This window comes from Perissodus microlepis, chromosome 9 (assembly GCF_051167445.1).
Source record: "Perissodus microlepis isolate ML-2025 ecotype Zambia chromosome 9, ASM5116744v1, whole genome shotgun sequence".
NCBI classification, from domain to species: Eukaryota; Metazoa; Chordata; class Actinopteri; order Cichliformes; family Cichlidae; genus Perissodus; species Perissodus microlepis.
The window spans coordinates 16004198-16030520 of record NC_140469.1 but is presented as its reverse complement, the minus strand read 5'-3'; the positions used below and the strand labels follow the sequence as shown (position 1 = coordinate 16030520).

The following is a 26323-nucleotide window of genomic DNA, read 5'->3' as shown; positions in this document are numbered from 1 at the left end:
AAGCATGTGCTCATTTTCTTAAAGGTTTAGTTGTGAAATCTCAAATTGTGCTGTCATGTCATTAACATCTAAGGCACTAATTAGCCATACCCAAAAAGAAATAAAATAAAATGTGTTCATTGCTGTTGCAAGGAAACTTTGGTTTATTTTTTTTTGCAAGCCTATCGTGCTACCAAAAGTAATTCTTTCTGCAGAAATGGCACTGCGTTGAGGAGATCACAGGGAAGTGGAGGATACAGAAGTGTAAAGGTGGTTCCAAAGAAGGCTCCAGGAAGAGAGCCCGCAGCCTAAAGCCCCGTGACAGTTACGACAAAAGGGAGAGGGCCTGCGACTGTGGAGACGCACAGTATAAACGATCCAAGACCGAACGCCGCTCCCACCGACAGTTTCCTTCCTCAACAAGCCGCCGTGAGTATACCCAAACCTGCTCTTTCTTCTTGTAATATAGAGGGACAGTGATTTAATTGAAACCATGGCAAAATGCATATACATGTGTGTAAGATTATTTCACTTCAAAAACAAGAGCTTTTGTTTTTGAACAGTCCCATTAATGTCTGTCTCTCAGTACTAGAAAGAGAAATCTTTAAAGCCTCAAGTTTTTATTCCCGGCAATGGATTTTTTATGCTCTAGCGAGACGCATGCATGGAAAAAGCAAACATCCTTCAACAGGTCCTGGAATTTATGCTCTGGACGTGCCTTTGTGCACGCGTGGGCTGTTGGGACTTTGTTATCAAATGGTCTGATGCCCTCTGATGTGTCTTGGAAATAGTACAACAATGGTATGAACATGTAATAAGCCTTAAAGATCCAGATAGGATATCCTACCAAAAATCAGTTGGTGTATTAGGATGCTGGCTTTTACTTCATTGCGATGTTGAAATGAGGTGGAAATGAGAGTAAAAAAGAAATACATAGCATCCTTTTTTCTTTGTAATAGGTTATCGCCCACGCTTCGTCCACACTCGACCTGCCAGGTCTCTGTCTGTGGAGTTTGAAGGTCAAATATATGATATTGACCTTCAGGCAGATGATCAGTCAGCTGTCCGTCCTCGTGTCATTTCCAAGCGTCATTACAACCCAGAGGAACCAGAATATGAGCTGGGGTCTGACGACGGTTCAGAGGAAATGCTGGCAGATGATACAAATGCAGTCGGATACCCGAACTCTGTGAAAGTTACACACAAGTAAGCAATCAAATTTGCCCTCTCACTTACATTTCTCTGCGTCAATAAAGTAGAATACAGCAGGGGGTGTTTTTGCATCTTTTTTAGGTGTTACATCCTCGTGAATGACAGCGTCCACTGCGAGAGAGAAATCTACCAGTCCCCCAGAGCGTGGAAGGATCATAAGAGCTATGTGGACCAGGAGGTGAGTGTATGAGGTTCAATATGAGGCTCTTGGACAGTTTTCTGGATATTTGTTTTTATCAAAGGTCATTGGTTGTATTGCTTATGTATTTCTAGATTGAAGCACTTCAAGAAAAAATGAAAAAACTGCGGGAAGTAAGAGGTCATCTGAAGAGGACACGGCCAGATGATTGTGACTGTGGAAAGAAGAGGTCAGTCACTTATAATTTCACTTTAAAAAATACATTTATCTCTCTAGTATTGTTGGAAAAGTTGATTTTAAAGCTTGTTTTAGGCCTTATTCCAAACCCTGCTGGATTACATGGATTTAAAAAAAAAACAACAACAAAAAAACAAAACAAAAAAACAACTTTTCTTCCACGGTCCTTTTTCTGTTCATAAAAAACAGCTATTATAGCAAAGGACACAGAAACAAGGCAGAGAGATTGAAGAGCAGGAATGATCAACTCCATCCGTTTAAGTGAGTTTCTCTTCCCCTTTTAATTCTGAGTTTGCCCTGTTTAGTTTCAGCATTTTATCTTTCAGTTAACACCGACCATGAAATCTGCAACTGATTGAAAATGTGCAAATGGTGTGTGCCGTGATGCTCTTTAACCGTACATCTGCATGGTGGTCCCTGCATGGCGGGTGTAACACGAATCCATCACTAAAGCTCATCTTCATTTTCGGTTGCTTTGTAGATCACAGTTGAAACACTCCATCATGTACGTTTACTTTGGTGTGTTAATGATGTATGCGATCCTAAAATACACACAGGTTTCTAAAGAAGGCATGCCATCTATAAATGGTCCCTCAATAGACTTTAAATGATAAAGCAGATGTTGTCATTGTGTGTCTGGGAGTGATTGAGTTGCATGGAACGACAGAATGATCCAGCAGAGAGGGAAATCAGTTAGTCCCTCAAACACAGTGATCGGCTCGCACCAGGAAACACTGGGAACCGATTATGCTTATGTAAAGCAGCTGTTTCTTGCAGTGCCTGCCGTGTGTTTGGGCTGGAGGAAGAGGGGACAGTGGCTAGAATGTCATTCCAGAAAAATTGGAAATACTGTAGTAAGGCCTCAAACATTAACGTAAACAGGCTGTCATAGCCTGGCATCAGTGAGGCCTTCTGGAAGTCCCCTTTGTATCCCCCCAATTACTGCGGTTAGTTGTACCAGGGAGGGTAGGGGCTGATGTCATGTTTGCGTCACGCCTTTGTAATCCTCTCTCACGTTTCTGTCTGACAGAGAGGCTGCGCGGGACATAGACGGGAAGGCCCAGTTGTACAACGAGATCCGCAGGAGAAAGAAGGAAAGGAAGGAGAAGAAGCGCCAGAGGAATGGCGACGACTGCAGCCTTCCAGGCCTCACTTGCTTCACACATAACAATGACCACTGGCAGACAGCTCCCTTCTGGACACGTGCGTTTATTAGCTTCAGTCTCCAAACATCAGCGAAATAATGATTGTTTGTTTGATGTGTTTAACATGATGTAGATCTGGTTGTCAAACATTCGTAAAATTTCCATTCATTTAATGAGTTTCACATTTTCGCCTGAAATAATGGTCAGGATTAGGACTGACGGCAGCAACTGTGTCATTTATTTCGTAGTGGGGGCATTCTGTGCGTGCACCAGCTCCAACAACAACACGTACTGGTGCCTGCGAACAATCAACGAGACCCACAACACGCTCTTCTGCGAATTCTCCACCGGCTTCCTGGAGTACTTTGACCTCAACAGTGACCCCTACCAGGTGGGTGAACATCTGTCTACAATCAGTCAGCTGTGCTCTCTCTCACTGCGTTTGTCTGCTTTGTCACTCTTAAACAATTTTCATTGGCTCCTGCGTTATAAAACTCATCTATTAAAGAACAGGTGCTGTTAGTAATTTTGCAAGTATTTACATGGGAATATAACAAGAAGATATAACATCATGACAATAAAACAAGTGTCTGTGTGTGTGTTGTGTTGTGTTGGCAGCTTACCAACGCAGTATATGCAGTGGATCGAGAGGTGCTGAACACACTCCATGCCCAGCTCATGGAGATGAGGAGTTGTCAAGGATACAAGCAGTGTAACCCTCGCCCTAAAGGCTTGGATACAGGTAAAAAAAAAAAAGAGTAATTAAAATAAAAGAATCTCCTTTCAGTCTGTTTGTTCCCCGTTTGAGTGAAGAACTGGGTTTAGTGGTAGTTGTGATGCCAATAAAGACAGAAACCGATTCTACACACAGAAGAAACAGACTGACTGAAGCGTGTAACAAGTGGTATCGTTAATATAACTCACAATCTGAGGGACGATGTGATAATATTTGTGTTCCAGTCTTCTGTGGTTTGAATCTGTCTCAGTCTCGGTCTTGTGTGTGTTTGTACATATCTGCATGGTGCATGTGTTTGGGGACGATCCACTCAGTTTGCTCAAATTTCAGGTGGAGGTCAAGTAATCATCACTGAGATATGCATTCCCTTTGTTTCCTGTGTTTTCTTCTCACATACCCACACACCCACACATGCACTGTGACTTGTCTTTCAGGATCTCCCACTCCACCCTACTGGAATATATTCTGAATTTATCAAAAAAAAGAAAAATACAGGGCCAGGTTACAGTTGTGCATCATGGCCAATCTTCCCCTTTGTGAGTCACCGAGTGTTAGGGATATTATTTGGAGGACTCTGTCATCACAGCAATTGAGGCTGTCGTTTTATTCGAGCCTGTCACGCATCGGTGCTATAGGCAGCCACAGTATATTTATTTATTTATTTTTATCACCGCCAATTGGTCCAAGGATCATTAAAAGAAGACATCCCAGTGATGGAGGCGGTTAATAAGTAATGTCACTATGACCTAAGCCTGTAAAGTCTGAGCTATACAGCGTTTGTGTGTGGCATGAACTGGCTGCGTTGTTTATGTCCCAAGGATAAAACTTTCATGTCTGTAATTACCAGCTGGAGAGTGGAGCACTGGAGCGGCCAAAGCTGCTCTGAGAAACCTGATTGTGTTTCAGCGCTGGCATGCTGGTCTTGTCAAATCCGTGCCAGCACATGTCACAAAACAGCCGAAAATCTCTTACTTGCACTGGCTGCCCTTTCTCAGTTACGGTGCCAGCTCTGTGAACCAATGAAATTACTGTTGTGGTTCAATCAAGTGATGTTTTAGTTGGAAAATTAGATTATTAAAATTTTAACTGTGGGGTGAAATGGGTCCAGCAGAATCTATTTGCGATGTGTGACTTAACCCTCAGCAATCACCTGACTGGATAACCTCGTATCCTTTTTGCTTTTGAAGGGGATAACCTGTAAAGTGAGCGCCTGATCAGACCGCTTAACTCTCAATCTCCTCATCTCTAAACCCAGCCCAGTCATAAGACCTTTCAGACTTTTTCCTCCGTTGTCTCCTCATTCCTCCTCCTCCTCCTCCTCCTAATCATCCAATGATTGCGTTTCTCCATAGCATATAGGAGCGGTGCATGAAGACGTCTTCAGTGTGAATGATCTGTTTATTTCCCTCCCACACCTCCTTGAATCAAAACATTAACAATCGACTGCTTTTATTTTTATCAGGAGGTAAAGATGGAGGAAGCTTTGAGCCACACAGGTATTCTCCAAGTTTTTGTTTCTCTTCAGTGGCTTATTTTTTTTTTTTCTCCTCCCTTTAACACCTGCATGGGCCCAACTGCCTCATTCCCACTAATCCGTCATACACGGAGTGCCGACGCTTCATCTGTGGCTGCATGCTGGGAATGCGCTAACAAAGCATAACAGATATTTTGTTTGTTTGTTTCATCCTGCGCACACAGTCTGTCTTTATATTTGCTCGCTGTGTATTGTCGATTTGCAGCAGCTAAGATGCTCTCTGCCACATGTTTTCACAGCAATGCTCAAGATGAAACATTTCTATCAGTTTCTTATGTTAAAATATCGATCATTTTAGTATCTTTTTATAGGATAGCATGGCTGTTTAAATAGAATAATCCCAAGTCTTAATAATGGATATTTCTTTACTTGAGGCCAAGCATCAAGTGCATGTAAATGACAATGCATGAAACCGCATCGTCCCCATAATGCATCACTACCTGACATTAAAGGAATAGTTTGACATTTTTGGGAGCTAAGCTTATATACAGCCCTGAATGGCGTGTACCTGCCAGGCATGAAGAATAGAAAGAGACTTCCAGGAATCTCCTCTTATCAACTCAATATATGTCTCGTTTGTTTAATCCTCACAAAAGCAAAGGGTAAAAACAGACAGACAGACCTTAGAGGAGTATCCATCTCCTCATCTTACTTAGGCAAAAAATAAAGTTGCCCAAAACTTGAAACTATTCCTTTAACACTCGACATTTCATGCCATGCCAGCCACAGTCATTCCATTTTGTCCCGGTGTAACGCGACATTCAGAATAGCTCTTCATATCTACTCGTGGCCATTAGCTAGCAGTAGAATGGACACTTGAGTTGCCGTGACCTCTCTGTCCAGGCACTGACCTCTGCACTTTTGACCTCTGTTTCTGGCACCTGCTTACCAGGCGGCAGCAGCATCGAAAACGGTCAAAGAGGAGAACAAGCCTCTCCTTCCTGTGAGTCCCTAAAAACCCGATGTCAGACAATCTCCATTTTCCTAGCTGCAAATAGTCCAGAAGAGAGCCGATTCCACGGGGACGGTCAACCAAAAGCGGCTCTGACGCTTCTTTTCTTGCACTTATCAAACTGAGACAAACTCTTGAATTTGGCTTTTGCTGCTACTTTTGTTTCTTCGTAGCATTTTGAATTCCTTTCTCATTTTTCCTGGGAATTACCGAGCACTTTCTCTTATTTTGCTTCATGAGTTTCATCTTTTGTTTGTTGACCATCTTTTTGTTTCCTCTGCCATTACATTCTTTTATTCCAGGTTGCCTGACTTTGCATTTCAGTTGAGCCCAGGCCCTTCATTAACTATATCATTACATATTACTTGTTAGTATATTATAATGGATCATTGAATATTTTTGTTTTTCCTCAGACTTTTTTTTTATTTATTCTGAATTAGCAAAAAGCCAGCATGTGTTTGCACTACTCATGGCTTGAGCTCAGGGTGAATACTGTGTTTTTCTAATGCTACTTCTGAAGCGTGTGTGTGTTGCTTGAGGCCTCAGACTCCTATACGTTGGCTGCTTTGGTGAGAGTTGGGAGCTGAGCGTGACTGCATGCCGACTGAGTGAACCTGAAAAGAGCTCCCCGTATTTTTCTGCTCCTCACAGTCTCTCTCTTTCTTTGACAGCACACAGCCAATATGGGAAGGACGACAAGGTTAAGCTACCCAACTTGACAGATGAGGAGGTGAACTGGCAGGGACTGGAGGATTTGTATAGCATAAACGAAAGCCTGTATGAATGTAGGCCTGACTACAGCCCCAGCCCAGAGAACTGGGACAACTTCCAGAAGGATGTAGATAAAATGTTTGCACTGCGACACGTTTTTAACAACCAAACCCATAAGCTTGACGACTCCACCCTGCCAGAGCTGGGCTCCGGGGCCGGGGGTGGAGGGCTTGAAGTGGGCAGTGGAGAAGAGCTGGCTTCTGCCAGTGACGTCTGGCCGGGCTTAGTCACAGAGACTCGCCTCACCACCCCCATCCCCAGCAAAATACCATCGGCACGACCCACACCCAGGCCCACATTGGAACAGAAACTGGAGCCTGCTGTCAACGACCTTCCCGAGAGGCTTGTAAGCGGACCTGAGACGTCTGTTATGTCAAAATCAGCAGTGATATCATCACCAGGTCTGAGTAGAGGCAGGGATGTCCTCCAGAGCGATACGTGGGCGCAGCTGCTTGAGGAGATTGAAGGCGAAACGTTTAGCGGGAATGGGCTGACAGAACTCGAAACGCGACACGATGATCTCTTGCGTACTCACAACAGCCTGCGAGCCCAGCTAGAACTCGGCCCCGGTCACCGAAAGACCATCAGCCCGCAGGGTCTTAGTCATAACCTGGACCCTGAAGAGGAGGATGATATTTTCCACGCCCAAGGCTTTCTCCCTTTGGTCTCGCAGACTCTGAGGCCTAAGGTCCATGCTAGCACCACAGGGAGCCCTCCCGCCACCACCATCCCCACCACACAGACTAGCACACAGAGTGTCAGGGTGGTGCTGCCTCAGTCAGCTCTGCCCATCACCTTGGACTACGAGGCCAGCGGCTCTCTGCCTCAACCCTCCAGTCAGACCCTCTGAGGCAGACTCACGCTCTGGCCAGCCAGCCAATAAACTTCCGGTCACCATAAAGACACGGTGACTAAGGAGCGCTAGCCAAGAGCGAAGCAAAAAGAATAATGCCACCTCAGTCAGTCAGAGTTGTATAATGAGTATTAAAGTTATTGTTTATTTTTTTACTGTTGCCTACAATTATTAGTAAACAGTGTTATGTTTCTTTTCCCTCAAATATATATAAATATATATATATATATATATATATATATATATATATATATATTAGAAAAAAGCCTTAATGCAGCTAAACTTAAGTGTTGGAATTAAAAATGCTGAATTCCACATGGATAACAACACCATTGATGTTTTTAATATGTTTTTATGAAAAACGGTGTGAGTGGTTAAACCATCTCTAAATGCGTGATTAGCATCGAGTTAGTTACGCTCCATTCATCAGTTTATCCTAGACCTGCCCAGTCGCAACAAACTGCCATCACAATCCACAAGCACTTTTAAACAGCCCTCCCCACCCAAAAAAATAACGACCCTGGTCCTCCACTGCCTGTCTGCTGTGAACTCAGATTTTATGAAATAATTTTAAAAAGGTTACAGAATCAACATAACTTTGTTTTGCTTTCAGACAATCACGGCACAGTTTAACAGTCAGCTACGAGCTGCGTGAAACACGACACCGGCTCACGTTTGTGTTTTGTTTTGGGGGTTTTTTTAAATAAAGATTTTCTTCACTGATCACAAGAAAAGCGCTCGCGTGGTAGAACGTCTTCCTCGTGTGGTTCTGTAACTTTTTAAAGAAACGTCACCGTACGACAGAGAATGGTGCTGCACATGGCCAGTTCATTTCAAGGTGGTTACATTGTGACACACTGTTACAGGTTTGTCCATGTCAGTAAAAGCCTAAAAGGTTCTCCAAGGGCAACGTTTCACATCTCCTATCTTGGAAACTGGTTTCACGAAGCTCCTTTTTCTTTGCAGCATTAGCCGTGTGTGTAGAAATGATGGAACAACTCTGGTTTCGGGAAAGCCACGACGCTGTTAAGAAATAAAACCTTTCACCCTCAAGTCTCTGTGTGTAATGATTCAAGCAAGTTCATTTTCTTTTCTTTATTTATTGATTTTTTTTATTTTTATTTGAATGACAAATATCAAGTATTCAAGGCATTTGTAAATCAAGTGTTCACAAACAGTAATTAGACTTTTGCTCCTGAGGAACACAAAGCAATAAAAGCTCAACTTGGAGAGTACAGGAAACTCACTTTCAGTGTAAATACTGAAGAAAAGAAAAAAGAAAGAAAGCAAATCTTGCAGTCAACACAAAGTCAACCGTGCCAATAGCAATCCAGACATTTGAACAGCAGGACACTGAAATCCAAGTGTGTGTACAGTACAGCAAAGTCAGAAATCGCCACCTTGGTGCGGCATTGCCGGATGATTCTCTAGCCGTCCCTGCAAGGAGAGCAGTTTGCTTCACCTCAAAGAGATGGTTTCATGCTTTAATAAAAATAAAAATCGAATTTTAAGAACACAGAAGGCCTTGGGCTAAGTAATATTTTGGAAATGTTACTGTTCTGCCTTGCAGTGAACATATTCCTAAGGTATTTTTGCACAGGTTTTAAGGATCAGAACAGAGTTTCATGAGCAGCAATCACAGTAAGTGAGTAGATGATTTGTAATCCTACGTTGCTAGTCCTCTTTAGAGTGCGTGATGAATACGACCCAGGGGAGGAAGAGCAGAGAATCATAATATAGGAGGACATTCTGGGAAGCATAGTTTAAACATTTTAATTTATTATGTTCAGTTGACGGATAACAGTTCAATAATCCCAACCTTTCCCCTTTGTGATGTAAAATGAACGTTCCCGTGTGAATAATACTGTTCAACCACTTTTTTTTTTTTCTTTTTCTAGCTTTAAGAATTTTTTTTAACCTTTTTAACTACAACATCATGGATTAGTTTATAAATATGCTTCTAACTACACGTGAGCTCTATAATATGATTCATTTGCTTTAATATTTACACAATGATGACTTATGAATATTTCATTTGAAGTCACGGTAACACTAAAAATTCATCTTTGATCTACCTATGATAATCTTTAAGTGGCAGGGCTGCTAACTCATACCAATCAGAATATAAAATACTGTTACTTTTATTAGACTTATGTATCCCCTCGCACGTGGAGAAAAAAATACTTCTAAAAATGTGGTTTAAAAAAAAAAAAAAAAGTCTCACATTTGAGTTTTTCCAATGCACTTTTATATATTTCTAACATCAGAACACAACAAGGCTTCAATGCTCCTGATTAGAGGAAGTTAAGTTATAATTTACTTAAACAACACAAGCCCAGTGTTACGGGAAACACAGCAGACTTTGCCAGAAAAAATTTAAACATCTGACTTAAATAAATAAATATCCAAGACAGCAGGTCATCTGTTCTCTCGATTATAACCTTTGGGGGTCTGAAGCAATTAATCCAGAGCAGTGATTAACTTAGAAACCCATAATTTCATAGTACAGTAGGTCTGACAAACAGCAACATTCACTGGCCTTCACGCGCAATCATTCTGTGTCCACTAGATGGCCCCAAACGCCCAATAACTGACATAAGGGGTCAAGCTTGCTGCACTGCTACTTTTATATTCTAAAATACTACTATGTACATCTGATGATCAGTAGTATGGAGACGCCTTTACAATACAAAGCCAAAATTACGCGTGTTCATCTGCAGGTTCATTCCATACAAGTCTTTTACTCTCAAGATGACGCTTTTAAAAAGGGGTTAAAGTAAACGGGAGTTTTGCCACTTTAAAAATAAATCCTACTGTCACATCTTTGGGACATTCAGTAACTTCAGCACATGGTAAGAGATAATGTACCGTTCTTATTTCCTTTCTTCTTTTTGCCGCCTGACAAATAACATTTTAATAACACCACTTGCTATGAAATATTGTTTTCTTGCCTATAGTCATTCTACACTGTACCAACTGGTCATTGCCTGCTTTGAGCTACATGGTTAACTTGCAGACGATCATCTGTGACGACCAATAAGTGCTGTCGCCCAGCTGAAGAAGAAATGACTGGCTTTTTAGTAGCTAGCGTTTACCCTGGTAGCTAGCCTTTTATACTGGACTGGCCAAGGCAGCCTGAGAGGCACTGTTAAGAAAAAAAAAATGAAGGTAAAGGAGGTGAAAGGATTAGAAAGCAGTCCCACTGAAGATGTGGACAACACCAGACGAGAGAACAGGTGCAAAAGGTTCAAATGCACAAGAGTATGCTTAACCTGCAAGTGAAAATGGGATTATCAAAGAATGGACAACAGCGTGGTGGTATGGGTGGAGCAGAGGAGGTACAGATGTGGAATACAGAGGGAGCTGTACACAGGAGCTTGCATAGTACAGGTTGTGCTTTAGACGCTGTGTTGATGATGATTCATCTGACTGTACATAATGATAATGTCCTGCCCTTTAACAGTAGCACCATGAGATGTCTTTATAGCGTCCAAACCTGGAGGTCTGACCTTCTGTGTGGATGCCGTGCGGCTGCAGCTGATGATATGCTCTTGAGTGAAAGAACATCTTTCGCTCTCCTGTCATCGTAAAGGACGAGCAGCCCTTTAGGTGTGGTGGGCGCACTTGTGTCTCTGCCTGTCTGTCCTACAGCAGCGGCGAACCCCCCGCTTGGCGTCTGACTGGTGTGGTGAGCAGACGCCGTGTCGTGCAAATGCACAGACAGGAAGGCACGTGTCACTATGAAACCGGCGCGCTCTCAGACGTGGGCAGAGCCTCGGTGGTGATGTGGCAGCAAGATGGGGGGAGTTATTGCTTTGAGGGCGTTGCCTGGGCAGCTGAGGCTGCTGTGGCCGCGGTTAAGCAGGAGGGCGGCTGGCGGCTCGGGCCGAGGCGGGATGAACACGGGGCAGGAACGGGTGCGCGCGTGGCTCTTCTGGCCTCCGGCGTGGCATATGAGCTCGCTGACAGTACCCAGTGGAGGCAGGTGCTGACGCCAGCGCTCAGCTCGCGCCTCCTTGTGCTTGATTGAGTACCAGGTGAGGAAGATGAAGACGAAGCCGACGAACTTCAGGCTGGCAGCCAGGCCAAAGTAGACAAAGCGGAACGAGGTCACATCGTACTCCCAGCAGGAGCCGTGCACGCCACAGTCCTGCTGCCATAGCATGCAGGTGGTGTCGATCACAGCACCGAAGTAAATGGGCGTCGGTATGTAGGCTGGAGGGAGAGAGAAGCTGTAGTTAATTACTTTAATTTCAGCCAACTGAATATAAACTATACAGTGGGTTGAGGCTGACATAACAATATTTAATTGAACTGAATTAATTAATTTAACTCAAATTAAACTTCCTCGCTAACAAACTTAATTTCACAGAATTCAAATACATCCTAATACATACAGCACAGTAGTAACAGTAACTGCACTGCAGTACCATTTCTCTACCACTTGGTGGCAATGTTTGTCTTTATGCCGATCAGAAACGCCGCTAACTTCAGTAACATTGTATAGGTGTATATAATGAAACTCATAGTTCACATTATTAGATTGTGTTAACTCTATAATCATACACACACAGGGCTCCACTGTGCATCCTTGCAAACATTTTGCAACTTTGTGACAACTTTATGTTCACACAGCAAGGCCAGGCTGATTGGATTCCACGCAAGGGCAGCGTTTACTCAGCCCGAGCACTTTTCTACACCTGTCTGCTCAAAAGTTCACAGAGGTGTGTTACAAGCTGGCACATCCCTGCTCTCTGTGGCGTTAGTGAGGACGAACAAGACAATAAAAGCTGGAGAAAAGTGGACTATGGAGAAGCTGTGAAAACATCAGATGACAGATTTGCTTGGCTACATGCTTGACGACACATCTTCAGCTGCTCAGAAAGCTGTTTGCTGTCTTAGTGATAAAAAATAATAACAAATACTCACTTTTCACTAAATTAAAGCATTTGCACGTCCTGTATGGGCAAAGTAGATTCAATGGGCAGCAATGATAAGAGATTCATCCAAACTAACAAGTTGGCAAAGCATACCGAGGACAGTTTTTCTATGTGGTGTAAATAATGGGTAACATACCAAGAGTTCGGAGTAAGACAAACTGCATCCCAAGAGCAAAAGGCCTCTCTTGTTCATCGACGGACCTGGGTAAAGGGAAACCACATTAGAATGAAAAACTGAGAACCCTTCAACAAAGGTTGTTAGATGTTCTCTGGCAAAACCTGGCAGGATAGCCTCCCTTACCTGAGTGTGACGATGATAGCGGAGGGCTGGGCACAGGCAGTGATGAGGGTGACAATGAAGAGGAAGATCAGGAAAGGGATGAGTGTGTTGCAGGTGCGATCACACTTCCCTGACATTGCGTAGCCGTTCTCGTTCAAGTACGTTTTAACAATGACGAGCTGGAGCTGGTTGACCTGGCTGCCGGAGGACGGGGTGATGACCTGCCTGCTCTGCACGCAGCCACAGTCGGTGTAGTTCCTGATCTGTGGGAGAAAACAACAATGAGAAATTGCAATTAAACTGAGTTAAATCAGAACAAAGCTCCGTTTAGATTCACATACAGACTGGATGGCACCACCAACACGGTGCAATCAGTGATCTAGGCAAAGAATCCAAACATTTTCTTTCCTTGTGTTGTTATAACTTCCTCTGGGACATTGTTGTACGCTAATTTCCTCTATTTGCAGGGCTACAAGAAGAGAATGCACAGAGAACAGGTCTTTGTGTATCCATTATGATTTGTGTATCCTCTGATATCTTTTTCCACTCACAATTCTCCGATTTATTTGACGCTTGTGCAATTATGTGACACAAACACAAAAGGAACTATGAGTGCAGCAAGTACGCAATCGCCCCCTCTATTGTGCACTCACCCCAGTGCTGTCGTTGCCGACGGTGCTGCATCCAGCCAGACAGGGGTTGAAGTAGGTTATGCCGTCAGAGCCGCAGACTGGAGCGTACTCGTGGATCCTGCAGCCGCAGTTCACGTTGCAGCTGCCCGTCAGGTTCCTGTGGGTCATCGTCAGAGTCGGGCTGCAGAGGAAAAGCGCAGACGCTAAGAACAAAAACACTGTCGCCTCACAGCAAGAAAGTCCCTGGTTTGAACCTCCTCATCGTCAGTGTGGAGTTTGCATTTCCTCCACGCAGTCCAAAGAGATGGATGTTGGACTAACTTTAGTTTTAAACTGGTTGTAGGTGTGAATGTGAGAGAATGCGTGTCAACCAATTGCGGCAGATGGCTGCCCCTCCAGAGGTTTTTTCCCTTACCACTGTCGCCAAATGCTTGCACGTTGGGGTTTTATGGGGCCATTCACAGCTTTGGCTGGTTCCAGCCCAGTAAGAGACCTCAGGTTAGATATATGTTTAAAAAATAAAAATCAGCGGGTGGAAGATGCACCAATAGCAGAGCACGGTATTTTAAAAAGTGAATTTTTAATCATCATAAAGCCATTTTTTTCCATTTACTTCAGTAATGTTATTTGTTTATTTTGCCCTCTGGCCTGACTCGGTGCTTATTTCTACCTCATATTTTCCAGCTGATTCAATTTTTCCAACTATATCAGTTAATGCTAAAATGCACCAAACAGTCTTTTTTTTTTTTTTTTTATACCCCACCCCTCATTTTTAATTTAGCAATGCACACGAGCGCTGTGTTACGAAGAGCTGGAGGCAAGGGGAATTGGCCATTCAATTTGCAGGAGAATTTAATAATTTCTTAAGCATTAATTTGTCCAGGTTAGCGTGAGTGCAATCTCTTTTTGCAAGCGAGAGCCCGCGGGAGGATCAGCATGTCACTTAGCGCCGGGAAAATTGAAAACAAATTTATGGCCCTATATGCAGCATTTTAAACCACATTCCCTGCTGCAAAGACAATTAAACTTGTCCCACTCTCCCTCTCAGCATGCCATAAAGTTTTGTTTCAAGGGTGGAGAAAAAGGGGGGAAAAGCATCAAAAAGCAATTAAAAAACTGAAATAGTTTCTGTGTGGAGCTGTATATTCAACAAAGAAACAAAGTATTATTGAGGAGGCTGCTGATCTTCCTGACAATCTTTACAGTTGTCTCTATATATAATCCGCCTTCTGATTAACTTTGATCTAGCCGTGTGGAATGTGTGATGATAGAATGACAGAAACAAGGGGGCATGAGGAAGTGACACCTCCACTGGCTCTTTAGGCAGTGTGGGAACAGTCGCTCTAAGCCAGACAGGACTTTGGCTTCATCTAAGCCGGGAGCAGTGAAGCGAGCCCTGGGTTTTCTCTGGGAAGCTTCACTCTGAGCCCTGCGGAACAGATGGGGACAGGCCCTAACAACACAGCGGTCAGGAGTGACGCTCGCAAGCACACACAGCTAACACTGGTGGGGCCTCTCTCTCTGATTATTTTTGACATGCCGTGTAATGGTAGGTTACTCTCGTTGCCAGTAATTTTTTTCATTACGTAAAATCTGCCAAACAGGGGAAAAAAAATAAAAAATCGAAACATTTTCTTTTACTCTTAAATCACTGGACCATCATTTTTCACAGGACCAGAAAGTCCAGGCTCATCTTTATTAGCTGTCACTGGAACGACACATTTGGGCTCGCCCTGACATAACAGTGTCACATTCCAGACTCTGTGTGTGTGTATGAGTGTGTTTGCATACTTTTTTTTTTTTTTAAGAAAAAGGCATTTAAGGCTCATGGAGTTGCAGTCTTGCAGCACTGATTGCACATGTCCTTTTCTAGACTAAACCCTGGCCTTTAATGAACCCTGCAAATTTTGCATCACTGTGCCCAGGCAGCGCTGCATGAAAAACCCAAGCACAGAGCGACGAGTGTGAGTGGTTTAATCGGCTTTGACGCTGGCAGACAATGACCAGGAAAAAAAAAAAAAAGGACAACAAACAAACCTGTGATGTCCGGAGGTTTATCAGGAACAAAGGTCTTGTGGGAAGATGCTGTAGCTTTCAATTAAGAAAGCCAGCCCAACACATTATCACATTACACTTTAGCAGACATTTAAGAACATTACATAACTCCACATGCCTCCTGGCTCTGTCCTTTTTTTGTCAGATAGTCCTCAGTCTGTCAGCAGGGGGAGAGCCGCGTCTAGACTAGAGTAAGAGTACAGACACAAAGGGCAGCTTGGGTTAAATATTTCCCGTGTGGGTGCTACCTGTGACTAGAGACCACCGCTGCTCGTAATGAGGAGGCCCGCTGGCTCACACAGTCTTGTTGACCCCTCTACAAACATGGGCTCAGACAAAAACTACAGTTACAATGAGTCAGCTCCAGGACTTGAAAGCACAGGGGCTTACTAGCAGTGTAGTAAATAGTCACCTTAATTAACTTAGTTATGCGAAAAGCACATTTCACATAGGTTAAGCACTGTTAAGTGTATTTAGTGGGATACGCATGGATACAAACTAGAGGTGGGAATCACCAGATATTATACGATACGATATTATCACAATAATTTACTTAAGGTACAATATTATTGCGATTTTAACATTTTGCAATATGCTAAATATTGCAATATTACTTTTTTGTTTTAAACTGAAAGTGATGTCTTCAAAGTTAACCTAACCCTAACCCTGTCATAAATGTTGCCATAAGATAGCGTCAATCTGATATCAGTCTGTAATTGAATGGGGTCAAGTTGGCAATTACATACAATCTGTTCTTAGTAAACTTGTGTGACAGAGCCATTAGCTTGCTGTGAATTAGGAGGTCAGCCCAAGTGCGTCCACTCTTGGATGGTTTTTCGGTTGAGCCTAATTAATGTAAGTTTTCTTGGCAAATAAAATGTTTGGTGCCCCTGTAAAGCTACACATATAAACATATTTACAACACTTCAGTTGTTCCATTAATTTTTCTTACAGAGCTCCTGTGTTGTTCTGTGGTGAGAGGGGAACCTTCTAGAACAGGGATGGGAAACTACAGGCCTCAAGGGCCAGTGTCCTGCAGGTTTTCGATATTATCCTGGGTCAACAGGGTGGAAAACCTACCACAGGTTTTCCAAAATGCACCTGAAGGACTCTCAGACCACGAGAAACCGAATCCTCTGGTCTAATGAAACAAAGATTGAACCTTTTGGCCTGAATGCCGATTGTTGCTACTGGAGGAAACCAGGTTCTGTTCATCACCTTATTATTAACCTCCTAAGACCCGAACTCTTTCATGGCATGCATTTTTAATTTCTCTTTGCTATTTGGGCTGATTGGGACCCGATGAGAGTAAAAACAAAGAATTACCTGATTTTTTTTTTTCTTTACCTGATTTTTGTTTCTGAGAAAAATGAGATTCACATATGAGGATATTCATTTTGAATTTCGACAGAACAATGGCAGTACAATGTCCTTGTAAGTGGACATCAGGCCCTTGTAGAGAAAATTTTGTATTTTGGTCTAAATAACCCAAAATGTGATGTCCACGTATGTGGACGCCAGGTCCTAGGATGTTAAATGATATCACCCAAAACCATCCCTACAGTGAAGCATGGTGGTGGCAGCATCATGCTGCTTTGTCAGCAGCAGGAACTGGGAGACTTGTCAGGGTTTAGGGAAAGATGAATACAAATGTAGAGAGACATCATTCAGTGTGCTTCAGGCTTTGGGACCACTCTGAGTGTTCCAGCCAGAGCCCAAACTTGAACCTAATACATTTTGGAATAAAGCTGTAAATCTAACAAAATGCGCAACAAGTGAAGCGCTGTGAATACTTGTTGTGTTCACTGCATTTGTATTATTTATCCCTGTATGCTTGCACACGTAACATCTGAGAATGCTAGCAGCAAACAGTGGGAGGAGAGGGGGAAATTATTACAGTAGATTTGCAATGTTTGTAATCAGTTTTCAGGGTCTTTTGCATCATCCAAGGTCGCCGTGTGGATGGTACCTCCGTGCGTCTGTGCGAGCGGGCTCATAGCTGAGTGTGCCAGCAGACCACTCCATATTTCTGCCCCCGGGGCTGACACGTCGCATGACTGTTTGTTAACTCAGCAGCAGGCTGCTGATGTGCTGTCGAGCAGCAGCAGCTTCAGAAATAGAGGTGGCAAAGAGAGTCACTTCAGCAGATGCCAGTGTTGCTAATTAATCATTCACACTCCCAACACCACACCACAACACATGAGGAAGATGGGAGCGCTGACAGCCCACACCCCTTCTCAGATACATCTTATACACAGTCTAGTCTGAGGATTCGGGCTTTGCAATGGCTCATTTTAAATGATTAATTTTGTTTTTAGAGTCACGCTTGCAAAGCAAAAAATCAAGACTTCGATCAGACTGGGAAAAAAACTAGTATGTCTATTTTACAACTAATGAAACCTCTTAAATGATGTTTAGATATTATTTTGAATGAAAAGCAATGTTAGGTTTACAATTCCTTTCCAATAACTTCTGTTTATCTGTCCTTACCCAGTGGTGTAGGGTATGTTGATGCCTCCTAGATTAATGCTCTCGCATCCCACTATGAAGAGAGTGGAAAAGCACAGAAGAGACACCCCGCTGCAGATCATGGCCAGCTTGGCCGACTCTCTTGCGCCGAGCTTCAACTTCTTGATGATGTAGCCCCCCAGCACGATGCCCACCCCGGCACTGGGTACGATGATCACACCTGAGAAAGACATCGGTGAGATGGAGAGGTGTTGCAAGCAGATAAAACGTGCCATGGAAAAATGATAACACTGAATGAATTGGTGTAAACATCTGAGGCACAGCTTTCTAATCAGGCACACCGACATGAATGCCAAGCGAGCTTGTTACGCGTTTATATGACAGAGTTTGTGAGTTTCGTCAGAAATGGTTGCTCAAGGTCACCCCACCTGTTTAATCAAGAATAAATTACTTTATCGAAAGCAAGAGACCAGACTAGGTTTGCTCCATCAATGTGACAAGGCCACGCTGTGGGTTAGCTGTGAGTCATTTCAGGCTGCAGCACGTGCTCTCAGTCCACCACAGCCAGTCAGACTGACAGCGAGAAGAGAGGCAACCCTGGCCTCTAGCAAAACAGGCCGAGTGGCAAGTGTCCTCGTGCTGGGGTCGATGATCAGGGTGGGTGCACATGGCAGCCCACGAGCCCGGCCGCACATGCTCACAGCCGGGTAATGAGCAAGACCGGGTCAGTCAGCGGGGGCGGAGGGCCGTCAAAGACAGAGGATTAGCAGAGAAATGATAAGAGTACACATAAATGTCATGTGGCTTCTCACCGTATCCATGGTATTTGTGTGTGTGTGTTAAAAGCAGAGCTCAAGAGGAAAAAACAGAAGACAGGACAAAAGGCAAAGTATCCTTGAGCATGCTCAGGGAGAACTAGGCAGAATACAGGTGTTTAATATTATCCTATAAGTGCATGTTTATATGTTTAAACCATGCACTTTGTGAGACATTAAACATGTACACATGGGGGGAAAAAGGCTCTTTACACATTCTTTCCGCATTAACAGCTATTAACATGAGAGGTTACGTGTGTGTCACTATATGCAAGAGGTGCTTTAAGAACCTAAGAAGAACTATAAGGAACACAAAGAGGGAAACTAAAGTGACAAATAGTCAAAAAACAGAAAGCAAAGCAGCAGAAGAGAGGGAAGGCTACAGCTGAGAGGGGCGTGTGTGATGTTACAGCTCTATCTCTGCAGCAACATCTAATGAACATGTAGCTGTGGCAGCTCTGTAACCAGGCATGATGCTGATCCAACAAGGTGGTAATTAATGTGATTTCAAGTTATTTCTATTTGATGTCTGTGAGACTATATTGCTATGCATTAAATGCAGTGCTAGCTCACTTTAGTTACACTAAGCTGAGTCATGTTTATTTATATACAGTACTGTGCAAAAGTCTTGAGTCACCCCTCATTTCTTTCTTGCTTCCCAGCAGCCAGACTTTCTTGGATTTTTTTTAAAGTGATCTTTTTGATTTTTTCTTCTTTTTTAACCATCAGCCTTGCAGCGTGCACATTTTACAAGTGCTCTTCAAATAAGCACAACTCCATTACTGTTTGTGCTAGAGAAAAAAAAGGTTCCTGAAAGATGAGATTATATTGTCTCTCACGGACAATAACCATATCCAACTCTTTAATAGCACTGAACTGGTCTGCATTGGTGCATCATATCTTTATTCTCTTTCCCCCTCCTGTCCCCCACCCCTCTTTCTTAAATAGATAACTATCATATCTGACATCATATCTCACAGTACAATAATAATATTGTATGGGTTGCATTGTTGTACTTTGTCATGTTTCTCAGGTCTTTGTCTGAATTTCTTATGAACATTACTTGTCATGTTCTCATGTTGTTGCTAAGGATTGTCTTATTGCACTGGAGTCACACTGGGTTAAATATTTACACTTGGGTTTTAAGGGGTATTTATTATTTTCTTTATTATTGTATTTATGGGTTGTACGGAAGCTCCAAATGCAATTTCATTGTTCTCTGACAATGACAATAAATACTTATCTATCTATTTTGTATTTTACAGCCACAATAGTTCTCCAGGCTATCTGGAGGTCTTTCAAAGTTTTGTGTTTGTTAACCCACTTAACACTGACCTATGAATCACTGAAGCAAACTTAACTAAAAAACAATTTTAAATTGTACCTTTAGGCAGTTTGTTAGTAGCAGCCTGTTATAGAGACATATAATTTGCTTCCATTTCTTTACTTGAATCTATGAAAAATGCCAAAGATAATGCAGCTTAAGAGACATAAAGGGGTATTTTTGCACAAACAAGGTGATTCCAGAAGAGCTATTAGCAAAGAGATTTGGATATCTGGCATATAAATACCAAACCTACACCTACTAAGTTATAACCAACACTTCCTTTGCATCATATCTGAAATGTATTCGGTCAGTCCAGCTGACTATTTGAGGAAGCACTATGCTCCCATCAACAGGAGGCACCTCTCCTCCTCGCCTCTAACCATCATCACATCCTGGCAGCTTGGCATCATTTGAGTAGTCATGGCAACTGCACCACCCGTTTGCCCTTACCCCTTGTATCCTGGCAACAGGCAGACGAGAAGAGGCGACGGTATTGTGTGTATATGTGAGAGTCTAAAAATGACCATATGTTAGCCAGCAGTATTCTTGGACACACACACAGACACACACACAAATACCCACACCTTCATGACTTCAAAGACATAATTAAGTTTTTAATCAGTCCTTAGCGTAGTAATCCTGATACCAGATTAGTTGTGCATCAATACCGCTGGCTCAGACGCGACTGAAGGATTAGACCGGTTCTTTGTGAACCCTACGTATGTGGTGCACAAATCGTAGGCAGGGTGGAGGGTCCGGTGTGTGTATGTGTGATTGTGCATATCAGAGAGACCAAGCTATGATGAATGTCGCCTGCAGAGACTTGTGTGTTACAGTCATGAGATGTAATGGAAGATTATCACTGAATGAAATCCAGCAGGACTCAAAGAGTCATAGCGATGTGCGCACGTGGAGAGGTGAGAACAAATGTGAGCTTAAGTCAGTACAGACTTAATCGATGGCTATTTTCTGATTGTAGAAAACAAAACCGACATAAGTACCATTAATAAAGTGAACCATCTGCCACAGCTCTTTCACTGGCAGCTAGTAGCAACATATTCACACCTACGAGTAAAGAAAGTCACACTCACCTGTGTATATGCTAGCATTGGAGGCAGGGATACCAAACTGTGACTCAATAAACTTGGGAATGAAGGTGATGAAGGCGGTGACAATGGCACACTCTGCTGTGTAGGACAGGCTGACGAACAGGAAGGTCATGTTGCTGAGGATCCTCAGTGCTGCCTTGGGAAGGTCTGAGGAACGACACAAGACAAGACGGAGCAGCTCGTTACCGTCGCGCTGTAATTAACGCGCAATCAATTTCTTAATTTGGCTCCCACTCTCTCCCACACACACTCTACATTCGCTGGAACAATCGGAAGAATCGTTGCAAGAAGAGTTGTAATTGAGAAAAGCCAAAACGAGCCCTAAGTAGTATCAGCCTTAGGTAATGTCAGAGTAAACAACACTTAAACGTCTATGAAACTCACTCAAATATTGTTAAATACAAAGATGCACTCAGCCTCGTCTCATTAGTCCGGGTAATTATTCTTGTTTCACGCACGACTGCAGAAGAAAAAGACAGTAAACAAACATGCAGATGTTCCGTGATTTCTGTGGAAAACGCTTTCTTTTTATAAATGAGCACAATTTAACCATTCATGCTGCCCTCTTAATTATCTCCCTTCATTATTTAGTTGTGCCTAGATATCGTTTTGAGCTTCAGGGGTTTCACGAAGCCACCGGCATGTTTGCCATACAGTGCAAACATGCGGATCATGTGCCTCTGTGCTGCATGCACAAAACCAACCAACCAATCTCTGCATTTACAGCCTGAATACTGTCATCCTTGGTTTATCATGACAAGGGCATACATGTCTGCTTGAGGGCAGTGTCCATATGATTTGGTCCCCATGATGAAAACAGCCCCCCCTTAATTCTGTCACTCAGTAGTCATGTGGTCTAACTGCAAAAGTGCATTACTGTTACCGGGCAGAACTGAGCTTCCTTGTCCAGTACATTGGTCATACTGGCTGAGAAATAGCAGCAAAGAAAAGTGGACCGAAGTGTTTTTATTGATTCAAAGATAAATATCTGGTGACAATAAAAAAAAAATGTTTGGAGCAAGTAAGGATTCAGGTACTCATACATAAACAAGCAGGGCAGATGGTTGCTGTCAAGACAAAACAAATGTGAGACTTCCATTTGAATCACTAATCAACTCCCTGCTACTAGCCTTTAATAGTCCCAGGAAATGTTTTTAAAAAATGTTTTTTTTATCCCAATGCAATTATGCAGTTATGTCAAAAATGCATCTCTGCATATATCTTATATACAGACATTAATGTGTGCGGGAATGATCTGGAACGACAATCCAGCACCTTTAATTAATGATCTATTAAATCTGATAGGCGGGTTACCATACTGCCAGCATAACACTGTCAAATGAGTTCAGAATTTATGATGACAGAGAAATCCTTTTCATTAATGAGAAAATAAAGACCTCCCACTCACTGCTATGCCCGGAACACATTCTGTTTTCTTCTCACTCCTGTAAACCGTTCATGGTGCAAATGTAAAGTTGCGGTCAGAGCTACAGAAGAGAAGCGAATATTATCAACAACAACATTTTTTTGTTTAGGGTGGGTTAAGTTGGAGATCATTTAAAATGAAAGTTGAATGTAGAATTGAGGTACACTCATTTTGTCTCATTCAAACTTTGCATAAAAATACTGTAGGCCACTACTAAGCAGTTTAATGCAGGCTAAACTGGTTAGTTTACAGTGTTGTGGTGAAGTTTACAGTCAGGACTTCATGTTGGACTGCTACGGAGCAGACGTGGTGTTCGTGGTCAATATTAGCTTACATCACAGGTAGCAGTCATTAATTTGTATTTCAAATTATGTTGATTAGATTCACTTGCTACCTTTTATAATACTTTCATGGTATTAAGGGGTTGGAAAAATCAGTGATATAAGTTGTGAAACATCGATATGTATCTTATTGAATTTAGCTGACTAAACACACAAAGAGCAGCAACGGTCAGCTGACCACAACCTCACAAAAGCAAGATTTTTTAAGTAATTCTGTTCCAGATTTGAACCCTAAAATTGGGTTTCAGATTTTAATCCCTGCTTATATCTTATAAAAAGATATCAGATCAGAGGAGATGGAAATATACAGTCTCTGCCAGGGATGGCTCCCTGGTTTCCCTGTTTTCACGACATATTCAGGACATTATTTCGGTGTTCTGTATATTTTATGTGTCTAAACCTTGTGTAAGACAAGCTTTCCTTGAATGTGCTTGTAAGAGGTACAAGGTCACTGGCACATATGGACTTCTCCATCTCTGCACAGCTAAGGTATACAATTTCAGGAACAGTTTGACAGAATGAGGATCTCTGCAATCCACAGGGACCTCAGATTCAAGCTACTGCTTCTCTATAACTACTATCCATGTAGTTTGGATGTTTGATGTGCCGTAGAACGCCCAGAACGTGCTGCAGAATCTACAGCTCCAAAGTCACCTTGAGCTGGAGCAAATCATCCTTTAAGAGTCTGTAGGGTTTCCTTTGATTATAACACTTATAACAAGAGACAAAAGTGAATAGAAAGAAAAATAAATTTGGGAAATGAAATGATATGGCCTTTACTTTTTTTTTTTAACTATTCAGAGGAAACTCAAAGAGTCAGAAAACGTCCAACCAACTTTAAGAAGTCAGGTCACAAATATGTCAGTAAAGCTTCTTTATTCAAATGGAAAAATTATATGTCATTACATTATAATGACAGCCTTATATTTTAATCATGAAAATCTTGCTCTTGCTGCTCAGTCTTTCTTCCATCTCTACAGTCTTTTTCTCTCAGTATGAGTGTGTGTGTGGTCTGATCAGTCACATCTGGGCACAAAAGCGAGACTTAGAAAACCTTTTAGCTGGAGGTGGCTCGCCTACCCTCTGCGCAACTGGCATCTCCAGTCTCTCCCTGCTAGTGTGTGTGTGTGTGTGTGTGTGTGTGTGTGTGTGTGTGTGTGTGTGTGTGTGTGTGTGTGTGTGTGTGTGTCCAGGGATTTTAAACACAAAGGTTTTACAGCCATGCGGCTCTCACGAGGGCTTCTTCTGACTCACACGCTTCAAAAGCAAATACCACAAAGCAAAGCAGGAACAAAAGAAAGGGCAGAAAGAAAGTGATGTTGATTATTATCGCCTTTTATTAAAGGAGGTTATTAGGAAGCCGGCCAGTGTGACTAGATGACACGGTGCCTAGATATGAGAATAGGAGTCTCAGTACTAATGCAACTGATCTTGTTGCAGGCGGGGAAATATTAGCAGCATCTGTCAGCATTATCCCAGATCAAATGGTAGGAAAAGGAAAGTGACGCTAATTATTTCATTCCTGGGAGGCGTGCTGTAACGCTGTCTGCAGGGGGACAGATGGTGAAGTCCTGCTGGCATCTACAGCAGCTGCTCCCTCAATCAGACAGACCACTGGCTCACAAGAGTTGCCACATTTGCTTTTCTATTAGAATTTATTTGACGACACCGTCAAATTGTGTCATCTATTTGATCAAGCCAACCAACAAGGTTGAAACACACCGACACGTTAAGCGTCGTTAATAGTCGCGTGTCACATTTCGTGTTGGTTAAAGATATAGAACGACAATTTACCGCAGTTAGTAATACAATGCACCGACCCCTATATCATTTTAGCTTTAAGTCATTGCGCGCTACAGTACTTAAAACTGATTTGAGAGGGTATAAATGCAAAACGCATATTTTGACATGAAATGACTCTATTCTTCAGACGGATGCTGACGTTTGGAGCTAAGAACTGAGTCTTGGAATCCGTTTTATCCTGTGAGAGGAATAAATGGCAGCTGAAATACCTGTGTGTGTATTTCACAGCATGCCAAGGTAATAAATCACATATTGAAACATGGCTGTAATACACAGTATGTGTCAGCAGTTGTTTATCCATAATGACAACATTTCCATGGGGAACTGCATTCACGCAGCAGCAGACCAAGGCCTGGAATTTTCCATAATCAAAAGTTTGTCATTATGATGTGTAAAAAAAATCAGTGTTAGCATTTTTCAGGGTTTGCTTATGATGTGAAGGGCACAACAACAAAAAAAGAAAAAAGATAGCTACTTCACTGCAGCATATCTTTCGCAGAAAGTGCTGAATTCGGGCTATGGACAAACAAGCACACCTCAATTGAAGGACATGCACAGTACTGAAATACATTCCAGATCCAAACACTGAACCTCCCGAGTCTGCGAAATTGGCCACAGTTTGCACAACAGCCCAAAACATTGTGCTGAGACAAATAAAACAGCCGGAGAGCTAGCTGTGGGCTGATGAAGCTATAACGCATTCATCATCATTCCAGCACACGTGCGTCTCTCTGAGACGAAATCCTGTTCCGAATGCTCCGACGTACACACGGGGATTCATTTATAAGCGTGCAGAAACCTTAAATGCGTGTTCAAATTTACAGCTGTGATTTTCACATATGCGAACGTGCACTCCTCTGCAGCTCAGTCTGTCTAGTCCTGTGTGTGGAAATGTGACTGAACTCTCTTGAGAGCTCATTTAAAAGAGAGAGCGAAAGAGAGAGCGAGAGAGCTGTCTGACTGAGAGCAAAAATTGCACAAGCGGTAACTGGGAAACACTAGAGCAGGACTCAGCTAGAGGCTCTACCAGGGAAAGCCGGGAGATTCCTGGGGCATCTGGCTCAGAGATGACATAAACTAGAATCACCACTTTGTAGCTGGAAGCCTCCAAAAACCAGTCCAGTTGCAGTTTGCAATCATGTCTGTCTAGAGTCTAGACCGATATGTGATTTGTTGTGAAGAAGGAATTCATTGGGCGGGTCTTTTAAAAAAAAAAAAAAAAAAATCACATTTTTCATTTTTTAGGGTGGTGCAGAAACCACAATCCAGTTCATCCTGAGTACAAGAAAACGTTTGTGTCAGATGTAATGAAAATAATCCAGGTGCACATGAAACATCAACAACCACAAGAATGGAACACATAAGAAGCTACAGCAACCTTGACCTTTGACCACAAAAATGCATTGCTTTGATATTACATTGATCACTGAAGTCGAACCAGTTCATCCTTAAGTGCGAGTAATCTTTGGTGGCAAAATCAACTGATGGACTGCACGACGATGATAATCATGATTATCATCATGATGATCAACACTGATTTTAATGACCAAAAAAGGAGCACCGCTTTC

At 42.6% G+C, this 26323-nt stretch overlaps 2 protein-coding genes across 5 annotated transcripts in view; one reads left to right on the top strand and one right to left on the bottom strand.

The window, feature by feature from the left end:
• sulf1 (sulfatase 1) overlaps window positions 1–8611 on the top strand; it is a 34784-nt gene extending 26173 nt beyond the window's left edge. For 3 of the 4 annotated variants that reach the window (XM_084939234.1, XM_084939232.1, XM_084939233.1), the window contains exons 11-19: window positions 195–408; window positions 939–1185; window positions 1273–1369; window positions 1465–1559; window positions 1757–1828; window positions 2598–2770; window positions 2961–3103; window positions 3331–3454; window positions 6606–8611. In XM_084939234.1, coding sequence (XP_084795360.1) covers window positions 195–408; window positions 939–1185; window positions 1273–1369; window positions 1465–1559; window positions 1757–1828; window positions 2598–2770; window positions 2961–3103; window positions 3331–3454; window positions 6606–7555 — 2115 coding nt within the window. In that variant the 3' untranslated portion in view covers window positions 7556–8611. The remainder of the gene's footprint in view (window positions 1–194; window positions 409–938; window positions 1186–1272; window positions 1370–1464; window positions 1560–1756; window positions 1829–2597; window positions 2771–2960; window positions 3104–3330; window positions 3455–6605) is intronic. The other variant, XM_084939235.1, reaches the window with a different exon arrangement.
• Window positions 8281–26323, bottom strand: part of slco5a1 (solute carrier organic anion transporter family member 5A1) — a 37719-nt gene continuing 19676 nt past the window's right edge. Inside the window, exons 5-10 of the mRNA XM_084939236.1 lie at window positions 21168–21332; window positions 17956–18154; window positions 13432–13591; window positions 12800–13041; window positions 12635–12699; window positions 8281–11773 (exon numbers count right to left, since the gene is read on the bottom strand). Of these exons, the coding sequence (XP_084795362.1) occupies window positions 11316–11773; window positions 12635–12699; window positions 12800–13041; window positions 13432–13591; window positions 17956–18154; window positions 21168–21332 (1289 nt within the window). The 3' untranslated portion in view covers window positions 8281–11315. The remainder of the gene's footprint in view (window positions 11774–12634; window positions 12700–12799; window positions 13042–13431; window positions 13592–17955; window positions 18155–21167; window positions 21333–26323) is intronic.